We start from the raw sequence: 17,067 nt of genomic DNA on the forward strand, positions 1-17,067 counted from the left end.
CCAAGGTGGAAAACACTGTGACAGTGAGTTAGGGGTGAGAATTCATTTTGCAGAGACAAGTTACTTCTCACCAACTAGACCAGGTATGATTGCCTGCCATGTGACTTCCCTGCAGGACCAACCCTCTCCAAAGGAGTCTGGGAAGAACGCTAGCCCTCAGAAGGTCAAGTACACATCACAGAGTCTGGAGACAGGGGTCTTACTAAGATGTTTTTAATTCAATTTCCTCATTTCACAAGAGAGGGCTCTGGGGTAACCCAGCAATGTTTACCTGGGGGTGGAGAAGTCCTACAGCTTCATGCGGCAGACCCAGTACTAAACTGGTCTCCTGGGGATCCACACTCAGAATTTCCCCCATTGCTTCACATCATGTCATCAGAAAAGTAGTCTAGCTGGAAACATTAAAAGCCACTAGGTAACGGGTCTGACCCCATGCTCCTATCTGCCTAGCCTCTAACACACATGCTTCTAACCTCTCCTCTACCTGTTAACTCGTGTGCCTCCTCGGAGCTTCTGAGGACATCGGAGGATTGTAGTAGAAAAGCAAGTGAATGACAGGAAATAAATGGCCCAGGATGCCCAGGAGACCCCCACCACATTATCAAGAATCCCATGCCCTCTGCAAACACCTTGCAAGAAAGGGAAATATCCTCAGGAGACCTGACCAGTGAAGAGAAATCAATGCAAACTCACTCAGACTGTGTGTGTGGTGATGGGGAGGGGCAGACAGGGGCTGACCCACAGCCTCATACATTGATTTTCTATCCGGCAGGGCCTGGCACCACAGGCAGGCACCCTGGCCTACAGAGAGCCTGAGTGAGCAGTATCTATGCAGGATGTCCCTACCAGAGGGAGCAGAGACTACCTCTGCAAGAGGTTCCTTCATCTAGCCCAAGAGGCCACAGAGAGCCAGGATTGGAGATCCAGCTAGCTCTGGAATGCTTCACAGCTGCTAAGTACTTTCCTCACTACAGAACCTTGGCCACAGACACCCAGAGCATAGGGAAGAAGCGTTCTTCCTCCTGTTAAGAGGATCTCTAACCTGCATTTTGCCTCATGGGAAATGCTGGGTGCCAGGCAGCACCCACCACACACAGTGTGTGCCCCACTAGAATCGAAACTTGATCCATTGCCTTTCATGGTCTAAGTGCCATCCATTTTACCCACTGAGGCTTACTTATTCTTCCCTAGGAGAGTCCTAGGGGTGGGGCCCCCAGGCACTGCCTTGTATTAGAGTCAAATAATATAAGAGCGTGGGAGTTGCTGTAAGGAGGAAAACATAAAGCTGTTTTGCACTTTCTGCACACCAAACATACTTCTGACACACTAACCCACTTCTTTGCCACCCTGCAAGCCAGGTACTATTGCTCACCTACTGTGCGACAAGGAGCAAGAAGCACAGAGATAAGTAACTTGCTCCAGAGTGATTTAATTTCATCACCTAGTAAGCAGCAGAGCCTGGTTTTAAACCCAGAGCAGGGACCCTAGAGCCCAGTGCTCTCTCACTCTATGCCACTCTCTAAAATATTGTGTGGCCCTTCGATAGGCCCTATGGTCAGAGCTCTGCTGCCCCTGGACTGTTCCCCAGCATGGTCCAACTGCCACCTTGCCATACACAGCCATGTGTAGCACAGCCATGTGTCTGGTTGTAGGGCAGCACATACCATTGTCTGATCGAGAGTTCAATCTCTCTAAACCCACTGTCATTTAAATGGTCCTGCAGCTGGGTGCACCAGGAAATGTCAGGGCCACTGAAGCCAGATCCAGGATGTAGGTCCTAGGAACTGTGACTTGGGGTGGGCCTTTGCTCTTCATGGTCTAAAGATTAGGGGCCCTGAACTTCAGAGTCACCTTTGGAGCAGCCATTGGTGATATCCACCATGGCCATACACAGTTGTAATGACAGGAGAAAGGAGACCCCCACACCACTGTCCCAGCCAGAGAATTGCCCTCAGCACAACTGAAGGAAACCTTGTGTAAGGCCCCTGAATTCAGCTACCAACTTGCTGTATGCCCTGGACAGCCATTCTACCCCTGTGCCTCAGCTTCCCCTACAACCAAGGTTAATGTGTTACAGTTCTAATGTGTTACAGTTCTGACTCCCTAAATTCAGCGGCCACCTCTTCAGAGGCCATGTGCCTGATACAGTAGCTCTCCTTCCTCGAGTGCAACCTCAGCTCCTACTACATGTGTAGGTCCTGGCCTTGGGTGGAGGAAGCAAAAACCTAAGCAAGTCCCATCCATCTCAGCATCAGAGAGAAACCAGAAACTGGAGTAAGATCCCTCCAATCATCTCTCCTCTCTCCTGTCCTCTCTCAGTGGGTCTTACCCTCCCCTTGGCCCCAGACCCAGCCCAACTAAGTATTATTAATGTGCAGGGAGAAGGTACCCACAGCCTCGTCTAGGGAAATGGCTCAACCTTACCATGAATAACTAACTCTTGAGTAGACCTTATCACTCACAGGTTCAAAGGCCTCCTGGCTTCTCTTCATGGGGAATCTCCAGCCCTGAGATCTAGGAGAAGAAGCAATCTCTTAGAGAGAAGAGGCACGCTTCTGTAGGAAGGGGCAAGATGGGATGTATTTCTGGAACCCTCACTGGAGAGCATAGGTACTAGTTTCAGTGGGGCCAATATCCTCTCCTTTGAGGCATATAGTAAGTAGTGCTAACAGGTTGTCATTGAGAAAATTAACTCAAAAATCATCTCAAGACATGGAACCAGAGAGAGATGTATAGTGAGATATTTCAAGTCCAAAGGGGCCTTGAAGACTGATTGGCACTGCCAAGCAAATGAACAAGCACTGTGCTCACTGCTACCACCACAGAGAAATGCCTCATCTGCTTCTGATCACAGGTTGTCCTGAACAATGCCAAAGGAAGCCACCAAGGTGACAGCACTGCTCCTGCTAAGAAAGCCAATCAACCCTCGGGCACCTCTACTCAACTCTCCTATCACCTACCCTGTCTCCTGTTACACAGCCCAAGCCAGCCCACCTCTGCTGGCTGTCTGAAGACATAGTTCAGTTCTCAGCAGGTTCACAACTGTCTGAAACTCTTTTAACTCTGGAGAATCTGATGCCTCTGGCTTCCATGGGCACCTCTCTACTCATGTGCTCATAACCATATGCAGACATACACACCTGCACATAATTAAAAATAATAAAAAAAATACTTATTTAAAAGCTCTGAAAATGAAAACAAACAGCAGAACTATCCAATTCCAGAAGCAGGAGGCATCACGATGTACATGCTAGAGGCAGACCATTAGGTAAACGGTCCCTTGTGTCATGTATGGAGAAGTACATGTGTGTTAGGACAGCCTTACCTCCCTCGGTGCTTCTAGCTCTCAGAATGCAGTTGCTAGGGAGAGGTGGCCACTAAAGCCACAGGACTATTCTGATCTCGACAGCAGAAATACCATTACTAAATACCCGCATTTCCTAGCATATGTTCAGAGCCTATCTGAGCCGTTTTGGTGACTGCTGGAGATCCCTCTCTCGGGACTCTACTTCCTCCTTTCATCCTTCCCTTCTGGTACTCTGCAAGGAAACTCTCATCTTAGGTTAGTGGCCCAGCACTAGCCCTGGACCCACCTCCTCTCCTCACCCCCAGAGGCACAAATGCACAGAGAACTTCCTGTTGCCGTCCCCTAGCCTCTCCATCCACCCCCCTTTGGAGTTTAGACATCTTTAAAAGAAAAATTAAATCATCCTTCTGTCCCCTTCACAGAAAAAATCTGGGAAAACTTATCTATGTCCATCATGTCCAATCCCCTACTTCCATTCTTCCCCTAACCACGGCCCTTCCCCTAGAAGCCACCTAGGCTTACCAGAGTGGCACAGGGATGCCTCAGTCTTTCTCCTGCCTGACCTAAAGTGTGTGAGCTGTTACTGAGTCTTTTCTGTTTCCTTGATGGTCCTCCCAATTCTCTTCCAGAGCCTTCTCTGCACTCTCTTCTCCAGCCTGTCCCTTAAGGACAGTGGTCCAGGGATATTTCCACTGCCTACTGCTCTGTGACCGTATCCTCCCCTGAGCTCTCTGCCTGTATATCTGCAGGGCTTGACAAATGACAGGTAGGGAGCCCCAGAGAAACAGCAAGCCCCCTGCCCATTTCTACTGTGCAGCACAGGAAGCTGGGGTGCCTTCCTTTTCCACTCTCTCCCTTCCTGTCTCATAGGCAGTAGTTGCCAAAATCTGTTGATTCTCCTTGTTAAGAAGCACTTAGATTCCATCTTCTCCTTGGTTGCCCTGTCCTGTTCCTGCCACCGTTACTTCTTCCGTGGGTCACAATCCCTACAACTGACTGTTGTCCCCAAACTACAATGGAAATTCTTCTGAAGCATCAATCTGATCAGATCCCTTGAAATCTGAATTAAAAACGTTCAGGCTTCCTCTGTTCCACCAGATCTCTTTCCTCTTAGCCTCTGACCCTTCCAACCCACGCTCTAGATTGTCCAGCTACTTATAGTTAGTTCCTCATGAAGATTCAACTCTCAGGCCTGACCCTGATGTGCTCTCCCTCCACCAACCCTCTCTTAGTGTGTCCTTTCCCTGGGTAGTGTGATTCCATCCCAGCCTGGAGACAACACACACACACACACACACACACACACACACACACACACACACACACCCCAAACCCTGACTCTTTAACTTTATAACAAGGGCTTTGATGTTCCTCTGAGGTGTCCCTACCATACTCTGAGTCTTTCCATCATAACACTTAAGGGCAAGCACCACCTCACTTACTGAACCCACCCTAGACCTTAAGTCCCATAAAGGCAAAGGCTACACCAGATCGTAGACTATTCCGATAAAGCACAGCAAACAGTGCACTCTCAATACATATTTGCTGAGGTAGTAAATAAACATCTTGCCAAGTTGACCAATCATCCGAAGGCTCGAAATCTCAAGTCCCTGCCTGGACTGAGGAGTACTGACGAGGTGTCATTGGGGGAGGGGCTTTTAAGTTCTGCCTTGGGCAGGCTTCAAGAGAGCTTGCCTGGAGTCATAGAACCTGTTGCTTATGTCCATTCCTGAAATCCTAAGCTCTGTGTAAAGTGCCTACGTCAGCCATTGGACCCAGAGACCACATGAAGGAGACTCTGGGCTCTGCTCCAGAGAAGAGGGCATCAGAGTGTCAGGGGCTGATACCTCCCATTCTCACTTATACATCTGCCTGGTGTCTCTTTCCTCTCATGGGCACAGTTTCCTGCTGCCCTTGCTGGCATCCGACATCCAGTTCATTCTCTACCCTTGTCATCTCCCTTCCTCAATCACCATTGACCTCCTAGGAGGGGTAGCTACTGTCTCTAGATTCAAAATAGAGAGCAAATCAGGTCACCCTTTTAGCAAGTTCTTCCTTCCTTCTGGATCCCTGGCCAGATACAGCCCCCTTACCCATTGCCACCCTTCCTTGGAACCCACCCAGGCTTACCCTCTGTCAGCCCCAGATGGATGCTCCAGTAGATCTGCAGACACTGCAGCTCCTTCTTCATGCCCCGCTTGCAGCGGCAGTCATACAGTGGGCTTTCCTGCAAGACCTCCAGGGCTGCCTGGCACTCCTTATTGGCCAGCATGGTATTGCGATCCCGGCCTGCCAGGCACTGCCGAAGGGTGCGGTACCTGGAGCTGCAGTTGGATTCAGCCGCACACAGCTCATTGGCCCGGACACAGTCCACTTGGGGGCGCCAGCCGTGGAGCTCAGAGCCCTGCAGGGAGGAAGGGCTGGCCAAAGAGCGGAGGGTTTCGTCTGGGTAGTGGGAAGGGAAGACAAGCATGAATGAGGGCCACCACAGTCTCTGACCCCAATGTAGGCCTAAGGCTTGAAGGAACTTCTCACCCACTTTACACAAAAGAACACCAAGACCAAGGTCAACACAGACCCAACCTGGTTGGCCATACTCCCCTACAACCATGGTTCACATTCATTTCCTCTTGAGCACAATCCTAGGCAGTGGAACACAGAATGATAAATCCAGGAAGGCCTTCACTGAAACTGCTGGTAAGGTAAGATGCCAATAGTCCAGACAGAATGGCATGGCTTCAACATGATGTGGCAAGGGTTATGCAAAGGGATCTTGCCTCAACTCCCATTGGACAAACCCCCGCTCCATCCAAGGTATTGATTTGAAGGCTCCAAAAGTCAGTTAACCCTCAGAGCCTGTCTGGACCTTAGGCAGCACTCATATTCATATTCAACCTCATATTCCAGGAAAGCTCGGATCCAACGAAGGGAGATAGCTCAAGGTCACACACAGAGAAGCAGAAAGCCCCCTCCAGCCTAGTCTCATCATTCTGTATCATCGTGCCTTTAGAAGACAGCCAGAAGCAAGCCTAACTCAATCCAGGAGGCCCAGGAGAGAGAAGCTGAGACCCCTTTCAGGCCTTGCTTGTATCTGCCAACTTCACACCAGACAGAGGCCTGAAAAAGTGTCTGCATGGCCAAGTTCCTCCCCAGCCCCATGCAAAGGAGACTGCATTAGCCAGAGCTCAGGAACAAATCCACTCCCTTGTGCTCCTTCCCCATCAGGACCTGCTTCTCCCACCTCCACCATCATGTCCTGCTTCCTGTCTCCCAAGGATTCTGTTCTCAACAGACCTCACTACCTTTTCCTTTTTCCATTTAAATATGTTCTCTCTCTCTCTCTCTCTCTCTCTCTCTCTCTCTCTCTCTCTCTCTCTCTCTTTTTCTCTCTCTTCCTCTTGTTTTCTTCCTCCCTCCCAAAAGCAAAATAATAAATCAACTCGAGAAAGGAAAGAATTCTCCTGCTTCAAGCCCTGCCTTCTAGCCTGAGTAAGACTTCAGCCCACCCCCCTCTTATCTGCCTCCCACAGTGTTCCCAGAAGGGAGGAGCCTGAGGACTGGACATGAAGAGCAGCAGAGTGAAGCTAGCCCAACCCTTTCAAAGCCAAGCTTCCAAAATGGTTCCCTCCAGATACAGATGACATCTTCCTGTCTCCCTGTCCTTCCTAAAGCCCTAACTCCAGGCCCTGCCCCTCAAAAAGCCACATATCTCTGCCAGAGCAAAGATTGCCTTCTGCAAGACCCAAAGAATAATTTGAGAGACTTCCTCCACTCCCTCCCACCTCAAAACAGAATAAAATTCTAGGTCAGTCTCAGAAGACTGCAGAATCCCCCTAACCCATCCACATCCAGAGCTGCCACTCTCAGGCCTTCTCCCTAGGAGGCCCTGTTCATGGGGGAGTTACTGCAGGGAGACAGCGACACCTACAGGTAGAGCTGTACACAGCAAGCCTGTCACTCCCCAGAGCTGGTGGGGTGAGGTGGAGATCATTCCCAGTAGGAAACAGCAAAGGAGATGGAAGGAAGTTGGACTCCCAATGGAGGAGGCTCCAATTACAGCAAAGGAAAACTTCTCTTGCTGACCATACCCCCACCCCAGAACAGAAAGAGCGGAAGAACGCAACCACGCTAAAACAAGACAAGTGGTCAAAACGTGTACAAAGTGGGAGTTGCTGAAAACAAGATCTGCCCAGGCACTAGCCTGAGATGTGTCCTCCACAACAGCTGAGGTGGCAGCTTTCTTTCAAGGCTTCAGCAGATTCCTGCATCCCTTTGCAGGACTCCAGTGCCTCTGGGCCACCCAGGAACAGCTGAACTACCACGCCCCCAACGTGCACCTGTCAGCTGCTCTCTTGGTCAGCCAGCCAGCTCTGCATTCTCACTGACTTTGTCCCAGGGTTCCACAGGACTTCACCTTCCACCTGACTGAGCTAAAGGGGAACACAGAATGGGACACAGGGCCTCAGGATGAGACACGCCAGCATCCTGGGCCTTCTATGGGCTCAGAATTTACACAAGTTTAACGTCAGTCTGCATTTCAGGGAATGCAGAAAGAAAGCAACTCCTTCAGCCTGGTCTACAGCTAGAGCCAAGAGTCCCCTTGACGTCCTTAACGCAAGCCTCTGTTGGCTCCCATGCCAGTATCAAGGGTTTCCTCATCCTGTCAACTGGTGTTCATGAAAGGCAAGGATATATTCTGCAGAGGACCAGGACATCCTTTCAAGGACTGTCCCTATCTCTGGGATTCGGCTCCAAAACTCCCAGAAGCAACCAAGCCCAATCAGAGAAGGAAATCACAGTAACCTGGAGAGGCTAGCCAAGAATCAGAAGAAAAGGCTACCTTCATGGCCTGCGGGAAGGAAACTTGGATTTATCAAGAATACACAGTGTAGAACAGTTCTAGGGAGTACCGGGGAGGGGAAGGTGGAAGTCCAGGTTGCCCTCCTGCATCTACAGTTCCCTCAATAGACAAAATGTGTGCTAGAAGACCAGCGGGGGCTTGGTCCTCTGCCCACTCTGTTCTCTCTCTCCACTGCATCCTATGCCAACATTGAAAATCTGGATGGTTGGGCTAAAAAGCCTTTTCTCTCCACCACAGTCCTCTGACACTAGATCTCACTCAGAACCTTTGGAAAAGGCCTCTGAAGGGGGTGGGGCACTCTTCACCATGGCCCCAGCCAAACTGCTGACTTAAGACTGAAATCTCAAACGGCTAAGGAACCTCCACATCAAACAGACTTTCCAAGTGGCTCCCAACTGTAGTCTTCTGGCCAGGAAAAGGCCTTTGGATTTAAGTTTCCTTCACACCATCATCCCATTCCATCAGAGCCCTTCAGAATCCCCTGCTCTGTCACCTGTGCCCAGCTTTGGAGAGGGACTTCTCAAGGGATAGGGAACTGAAGGGTCATAACTCAAGGAGGTATCAGGCAACCCTCTCCTCCACTTCCCATCTCGCCCCTGGGGAGCAGGCAGTGGTGGGCCCTGCTCATATTCTACACACATACGTGCACTCACCCGTACACACCCATTATGGGCAGGATACCCATTGCCACCTCTGAGGAGAGCTGACTCCTCAGCTAGGATCACCCGATGTGCAACTTGTGGTCTGACACTGGAGAGGACTATATTCATCTACTACTGCCCCTCGGAGGGGACCCGTATACCTGGAAGCATGCATCCTTTATGAGGGAGGGGTGCAACTCAACAGCAGGCAATCTGGCTGGTTTTACCTGGAATGCAATGTTTTCTTCTTGACTCTGATCATTCTAAGACCCCAGAAAGCTGCGTTTTCAGGCCATTAATGAAAAAAAAGGTCAAATTTTGTGACAGTTCATTCAGAATGAGAGTTCACTTCTCCAAGGCTGCTGGAAAGGGCGGCAGGATGAGAGTGAGCCCAGAGCATCTTCAACCCTCTTACCCTGTCCCTCCTACCCACAGGGTTACTGACATGTGGGGAAAGCAAGTATGGTGAAGACCACACCCCAGGGCAGGGCTATATCCCCTGGGAATGCAAAGCTGGGAGGTAGAAAGTCTGTGAGCAGGCAAAGGATCCAAGAAACAGCCAATATTGACTCTCCCTGACCACAAATCCGCAGGGCCAACCTGGAGGGCACTTCTTAGACCATGCACATCTTCCATAAGCAAAGTCTACCTCCCTGTCTGGACTCTCCAGAGCCCTTTTCTGCTGAAGGTAAGGGAGATCTCTTGATCCCTGCTTGGTAGCTACCTCACTCTGGATTGCCAGCAAGCGGAACAGCACCTGTACTGAAAGCAGATGTCACACACACACACACACCCACACACACACACACTTTTCAGAATTCCCTAACAGTAACCTTGCCTGGGGACCCTGGGTCCACACATAGCCTTGTAAACATCTTTTATATTTTTGGTTGTGAGCCTAGCCGTTAACGGCTGAGCCATCTCTCCAGCCTGTAAACATCTTTTCTTTACCTGTGTGAGAGGAAATCGCTATCTATCCCTAGACCTTGCTTCCTAAGCAGCTGAGATTTTACAAAGTATAAGGGGAGGGGGGAGTCGCTGCTGGAGCTCAGAACCACTGGGCAGCCACTCCCCCCTGTCAGAGAGGGAGGGGGCTTACAGGATGACTAGTAAGTGGTCTTTGTTAAGATCTGTTTTTGCCCTTTTCTGGCATTCCTCACACCATCTTCTCCTTTCCAAGGGGCAAACTTTGGCCTCCACTTTCCTATGCCACTAACCCTAGGCCCCAAGGCTTTGCTCTGAAGGCCTTGAACACCTATTTGCAAGGCTGAGCTCCACCTACCCATCTGGCTTGGGAAGAGAGGCAGTGGGTAGGAAAAAAAAACTTGCAAAGTGCTACCGAGAGTGGAGAGATAGGGTGCGTTCCTCAGACTGACTGGCAGGTAGGAGGTGACTACAAGGGCTACCCGCAAACATCCAAACCTGGACCTCCTGCAGAAACCCACAGAAAGGAGGGACAGGCTTGATAGCTCCCGCCAGCCTCTCCCCTCCCTCTTTTCTTTCACACCAAGAGTTGCATTTTTTTTCCTTCCTAAGTTGTTGCAAATTGAACCCATTATTTTGAGGGAAATGAGCGCTATCACGGCCTGCAAGTAAGAGTGTGTATCGGTGTGTGCGCGCGCGGCGCGGGAGTGCTTGCGGAGAAGGTTTGAATGTTGGAAGTCTCCTTCTCAGTCCTCCGCGCAACCAGCTAGCCCTGCACAGCTCCCTCCTCCAGAGCCTCCCGGGCAGTTCGCATCCCCGGAGCCCCAAGCCCCGACCCCCAGCTCGGCGCGCTCTCTCGGTGTCTCCCGCGGCGCCCCGCTCGCAGCCCCCAACTCTATCCCCGCATGCCCAGCTTCCAGTGGGCGGCTGAACGCACGCAGCCCCTTTGGCCCCCAGACTCGCCACCTGCAGGTACTCACCTAAAAAGAAGAAGAGGCAGAAGGCGTTTGCCAAGATCATGTTAAATAAATCCCACAGTTTTGTGTGTATGTGTCTTTCTCCCTTAGGTTTAAAAAATAAAAATAAAATAACGATAATAATAACAGCCGAGCAATAACGACCCCCAAATCCAATGCAGAGATCCCGCCGGGCGGCCGCCGGTTGAAGATCCCGAGTCCTGGGATTCTCACTGCTGGTTGGAGGGGGAGGGGTGGGAGGCGGGCGGTGGGCTGCCTCTCGACGTCCCCCCTTGCCACTGAAATCAAACACACGTAGCTATGTGTCTGGCTGCCTTCTAAGCCAACAGCCTGGTCCTGAGGTCAGCCCAGCCCTTCGCTCGCGCGTCCGGGAAGGCGTGAGTCCCCGTGGGTCCAATTCCCCTGCACTTCCCAGGAGGGGACTGGAGAGGTGGGGGCGAGGCGATCTGAAAGTGAAGGGCTGGAAGGAAGCAGCGAGGGAGGGGGTCAGAATAAATGCGAATAGGAAAGAAATCCACCGACGGAATAGGAGCAATCCAGTAGGAGCTTCTAGGACGGGAGACCAGAGTCGCTTCTTTGGCACCAAGACGAAGAAAAAGATTCAAAAAAAAAAAAAATCTTCTCCCGCTAACCCTTGCTCGGCTCACTTTTTTCTAATGGAATTCCAGAGCCGGTGTGCCTGTGCTTGCGTGTCTTTCCTCCCTCCCTCTCCTCTCTCCTCTCCTCTCCTCTCCCTTGCTCTCGCTCTTTGCTCTCGGTCTCCGCTCTCCCTCACGCTCTCTCTCTTCCCCTCCCTACTCTCTCTCTCTCCCTGCTCCTCCCTCAGCCCGCTCCCTCCCCCTTCGCGGCTCCCTCGCCTAGGCTCTCGCGCCTCGCCCCTTTCCTCGGCGCGGGGCTCAGCGCCCCGGCTCCCTGGCGGCTGGCAGCGCAGAGCGCGGGAGCGCGGCGGAGCAGCTACACTCTGCAGCAGCGGTGGTAGCGAGCGACTCGCCGGTGATGGAAGCAACACTGGAGTGTTGCTGGCTCCCGGGAACGGTAGCCTAGGGGTGAGCTGCACCTCTGGCTCCCTAGGCTCAACTGCCCGCCCTTGCTGGGATTAGCCTGTGCCTTGGCCGGAAACCGACTAGATCCCCCCGGCCAGTGTCCACGCTCAAACCTACCAAGCTTCCCGCCCCCTCCTCTCCATCCAGCCTCTCTTCCTGGCTAGGCGAAGGCTTGCGTTCTCCAAGTACCACCGCCTCCGCACTAGACCCCCCAGGGCCATGAGGTTTCGGAAGCCTGAGCGAGGCTAGGGGGACACTGAGACCCGGGTGCTGGAGCCATCCTGGAGGCGTGGGGGCAGGGCAGTAGAAAAACACTGGCATGGTGGTCCAGGTCTGGATGAGAGAGCACCACTCTCCGGTAGCTGATTTATTCCTCGTTGGGAGACGGTCTGAGCATCTCCCCAAAAGCACTAGGGAACCCCAAGATACCCTTGTAGGCCAGCCTTGTCTCCCTGGCTCTAACCCCGCGCTCCTACACGTGTGTTCTGCATGCGGAGCTTAGGAACTTTTACTACACACTGGTGCCTAGCTTGCCACCCCACCCCTGCACGCTCCCCCACACACACACACACACACACACACACACACACACACACACACACACACACACACACACCAGCTTTCCGGCCAGTCCAGATCTCTCTTCCCCAGTTGGTCTCTCCTTCACCAGACCAGAAAGAAGGCTGTTTAGGGTCCCAACTACCTCCTCCAAGGCCAGTGAACCAGCCACAACCGCGCGGGAAGTATCCAGCCCAGGTTGACAGTCCACCCCACTGGGGCGCCCCAAGACAGGAGGCACCCAGCCTCAGCTTCCCACCCCTAGCCCGCACACAGAGATCTCCTGGACTCCTCCCTAGAGCTAGTCAGGGAACTATGGCCACTCCCGGTTCCCGAAGCTGCGGGTGGGGACCCTTCCGGATGGAGACTCCTCCCCACGCCGGGAAGGGGGACAATTGATCCATCTGTCTTTGGGCCCAGCTCACCGGCGTATTTTAGTTATAAGAATTAACAATAAAAGTCCAGAGGCACCAAAAAAGAGACGTCTGGCTGGAAAAGGGTTGAAGGCGAAGTGAGGTTGCTGACAGAGGTGGCAAGGCAGACGGGCGGTGCACACACGCAGCAGCGCTCTTGGGATCATACAGCCCACGCGCACTGAGCACCCCAGTTCCATGCTTCTCTCTGGCACACCCTCGGCTGCCCTGGCATTTCTCAATCCTATGTCTTGTATGCGGCTCCAGGGGCCAGGTTCAACTTTCTACACTGCCAAAAAAAAAAAAAAAAAAAAAAAAAGGAAGAAGGAGGGGAGGGAGGAGGGGGAAGGGGAGGAGGAGGAGGAGGAGGAGGAGGAGGAAGAAGATGAAGAAGAAGAAGAAGAAGAAGAAGAAGAAAAGAAGAAGAAGAAGAAGAAGAAGAAGAAGAAGAAGAAGAAGAAGAAGAAGAAGAAGAAGAAGAAGAAGAAGAAGAAGAAGAAGAAGAAAATGGTCAACATCCCAAGCTTATTTGGGAGTAGCTTTTAAAACACATTATTAAATATTAAGGTGGTGGGATAGAGGAAGTGCTATGAATTTGCTTAGTGTACTTAGTGTGAAGAGGAGGGTAGCTCGGAACTCATAAAACCAGCAACCTTAGCTGCTAGTGGGAAACCTGGAGGGGCAACTTCCATCTTGTGGATTTAGGCGGGAAGGCACCGAACAGGGATCTCATCTGGCCATTGAGAAATAATGGTCCTAGACCCTACATCCCATAATAACACCCCTGTGGTAGCTGAGTAGGGGAGCATTCCAATGAATAGAATGCCGGCTTCTCTCTGTCCCTCCTCCAGGCCGCTGCTGTTTTTTACTTCCCAGAGTCTCCTAGGTTCTTTCCAAAAATTGGAGAACTTAAGGATCTGATGTCAGTCAAGTGTAGGTTAAAAGATGAAAAGCAAGGAGATAATCTCTGGGGACTCTTAGCCCAGAAGTCAGAGGCTGGAAGCTTCACCACTAAATAAATTAAACCTCTCACTCGCTCACTTACTTCCAGGCCCTTCTGATAATCCAGGGGTTAACCCACCTCTCTTAAAGGCCTCTCCTTCAAGGATACCCTAGAGGCTTCAAAATTACTGCTTAGCAATCCCCCCTCTACTTAGACCTTACCTTCGTTTAGCCCTAGTTGAGTACTAAGAGGAGAGGGTTCTGAAAAAAAGCTAAGTGGGCTGAGACATCAGTAGAAGACAGCCAAGGATGAGCTCTGCTGAGTTCCCATGGGAACAGAGTCAGGGGATTCTGGTAGTAGGAGGTAAGTGACTGTGATGCTTCAGGTCTTCAGGACCACCCAGGCCTCACAAAGGACAATGGGAAGTATTCACCACCACCATCTGCCCTGGGACACACTTACCTTGAACCCCCTCTTCCCTCCCATCTGCACCAAGATCCACCACCGTCTGCCAACTGCCAATCTAAGCTGCTGTTCAGCATTTGCCAGGATCTGCTGAGGAGAACTAATTAGGCAGAGGGCAATTTAATCTCTCTGGGCCTCAATTAGCTAGTGTAGAAAATGGGGATGTTTCTTAAAAACACTGCACCCAAAGCTGCCGATAGAATGCCTAACTCACCCCTTTCCTCCTGGGTTCATAGTGGGAAGGAGGCTACAGGAGCTAAGAGTAATGAGAAGCAGAGATTAGACAATATCAAGGTTTCTATAGAAGCAGAAAGCACTTTCTAGAAGATGGAAACAGCTCTTGCCAGAGTAAGTTATGGAGGTGGGCGGTGTCCTTTGGGAGATGAGACATGATGCACTTTCACACCTAAGCTTTCATGGACCCCACCTTGCTGTACCTGTGGCCACCCCCTAGACACAGACAGAGCATCTAACATGCAGGGGGAGGGAAAGAGAACACATGAAACTTCCTGCCTTCTCTCCTTTGTCCTGTGGAGAGGATTCCCTCAAGAGCAAGAACAGCAAGGAGTGGGGAGGCCCAGAGTAACCACCACACATAGTTCAGAAGATCTTCATTTGGTATTAGGAAGAAGGCTGGGACTCTTACTCTCCAAAGGAAAACCAATCAGAACTTTAAAAATAATAAGATGGCACCCCATTGTGCAAAGACACACAAGGAACTCCAGAAAGGCACTCAACAGGACAGCGGCCTAAACCAGGATATTCACCATTAGCCACCCAGAACAAGCTTGCCTTACCCATCCTCAGAACTGTTCCAAAGACTGTGGGAGTAGGGCTGAGGTGTCTGCTAGAGAAGCATTTGGAGATGGAGTTAGTCAAGGCTCTATGAAAAGAAAGGGAACAAGTCAAGGGCAAACTGGATCCCAGTGAGGGGAGGAAAGAAAATGCCACTAGATTTTGGGATCACTGTTCAAAGGGATCTCACAGAAGTAAGATTCCCTCTGGAGTTGTGAACAGATTTGGCTAAGGACATTTTAGACATGGGAGTGATGTGGGAGGCTACTGTGGTAAGGAAGGACTGAGACATCCAGTCATTGAGAGGAACCGAGGGCACAAGTGGAAGAGACCCAGTAGGAGGAGATCTAATAGATCCAATTGGCAGATACGGTAGAGCACCACAGCCCACAGGCTTTAGACTTGAGCCCCTGGGGGCCACTAAAGGGCTGAGCAGGTATGTGACATCATAATTTTAGTGATACTGATGTGACAAGTGTATAAAAGATGGAGACCAGTTGGGAGACAGTTGTGACAGTCTTGGCCTGAGGTAATGAGGGCCCTTAACAGGAGATGGCAGTGGGCATGGGCAGGAGATGACTGTCAGAGGCAGTGCATTCTAAGATGAATCAGCAGGATGTTGGTGACAGCTTGGACTACAGTGAAGGGGAGGAGGGAAATTGCCATCTACCCAAGAATCGCCAGGCTGGAATAAAGACAACAGCTCTCATTTTGTGGGCTCTGTCGTGGGAAAAAAAAAGAAAATTAGTAGTTAACTTGATGGCGTGATACAACTTAACACTCCATTAATTCTTATAATAAATCCATGGGTCAGGTTCATGGTTTGACACATACAAAGTGGGATAAAGTCAGGTAGCTGGTATCTAGGGTTCTGCATTAGTCAATCTGGGTACCATGTGAATAAACAAAATGACAGCAGCTCCGGCTCTATAAATTCTGTGCCTGCATTAAGGACATCTGAGATAATCCCTTTCCCCCTGCCCTGTCTGGAAAAAAAATCATGAGAATGAATTAAAACCCTTTTTGTTATTTGTACTTTGGACCTAGGAAGGAACCTGTCCATGTAGTCCTGTGTCCTGAGCTTACCCAGCTCTCTTCCAGCCTCTGTTGCTCTCTAATGATGACAGAACTCCAACTAGTATCCCAAGGCACAGCCCTGAGAAAAGGAGCTAGCCTGGGGGGTTAACTAAACCTTCAGTTCTCTCAGAGTGAGTAAGGCTTCACAGCAGGGTGCAGGAGACCAGAATGGGAAGAGAGGCATACTGCACTCCTGGGCATTGATTCCTCTAATTGATGTCAGTCAGTATTCTCTGTGCTTCACATTCCCTGTAGAGGTAGGATCTCTGCAAGGGGTGGGATCTCTCTGCTAAGCCTCTTCCCAAGACCAGGGACTGCTCTGTGACCTCACCCGGCCCAAGGAGCTCTTCAAGCTCCAGCATAACCCATTAGAGAAGGAAGAACCTGCTTGCTTGGAGAGAGAGGGGAGCAGGATGGAGCTGCAACCTTAATCCATGTACCTTCTGATGGAGTTAGAATACCTCACACAGCCTCACCCTCCCCATCCAGGTCTTATGGCATCCCAGAGGAAGACATGACCAAAACCAGCCTCCCTTTAAAATGGACGGACTTGGGTTGAAGACTGTTCATGATGTAGCTAAGGTCATGGCCCACTCAAGGTCATGACATAAGCCAGTAAGCTTCAGATCCAAGACCAGAAAGCAGTCCTTCTCACCCTGAGGTAAAGAATAAACTCTTACTAAAGACAAAAATCTAGCCTGCTGATGTGCTTACATCACTCAAGATTTTTCTCAGGACAGGTGGCTGTTGGGAAAAGTGGACACAGAAAAGGTACCCAAGGCGCTTTGGGTCATGTCTTTAGGTTATGAATCAAGGTGGGCACAGCTGGTGTTCATTTGAACTCCTTTCACCAGACTTCCAAAAAGGGCTGCACCCCAATCCTTCCTTACTGCCTGCAGGCTTGCCCATCACAGCGTTAATAAGCCAGGAAACCGCCCTTCTGCAGAGCTATGGCAAGACAAAAGCTCAGACATTGCCTTGCCTGTTACCTTCCCTGCTCTGCTGCCTGGGGATAGCATGGATTTACCACACCCAGCCTGGTGCTGGGACTAATGTTGGATTT

At 50.9% G+C, this 17,067-nt stretch overlaps 1 protein-coding gene across 1 annotated transcript in view; it reads right to left on the minus strand.

The window, feature by feature from the left end:
* Positions 1-11,415, minus strand: part of Gfra2 (GDNF family receptor alpha 2) — a 97,496-nt gene extending 86,081 nt beyond the window's left edge. Inside the window, 2 exon segments of the mRNA XM_032917909.1 lie at positions 5,438-5,752; positions 10,714-11,415. Of these exon segments, the coding sequence (XP_032773800.1) occupies positions 5,438-5,752; positions 10,714-10,753 (355 nt within the window). The 5' untranslated portion in view covers positions 10,754-11,415.
* Positions 11,416-17,067: the final 5,652 nt, after the last annotated feature.

The sequence above is a fragment of the Rattus rattus genome, chromosome 12 (assembly GCF_011064425.1).
Source record: "Rattus rattus isolate New Zealand chromosome 12, Rrattus_CSIRO_v1, whole genome shotgun sequence".
Lineage (NCBI taxonomy): Eukaryota > Metazoa > Chordata > Mammalia > Rodentia > Muridae > Rattus > Rattus rattus.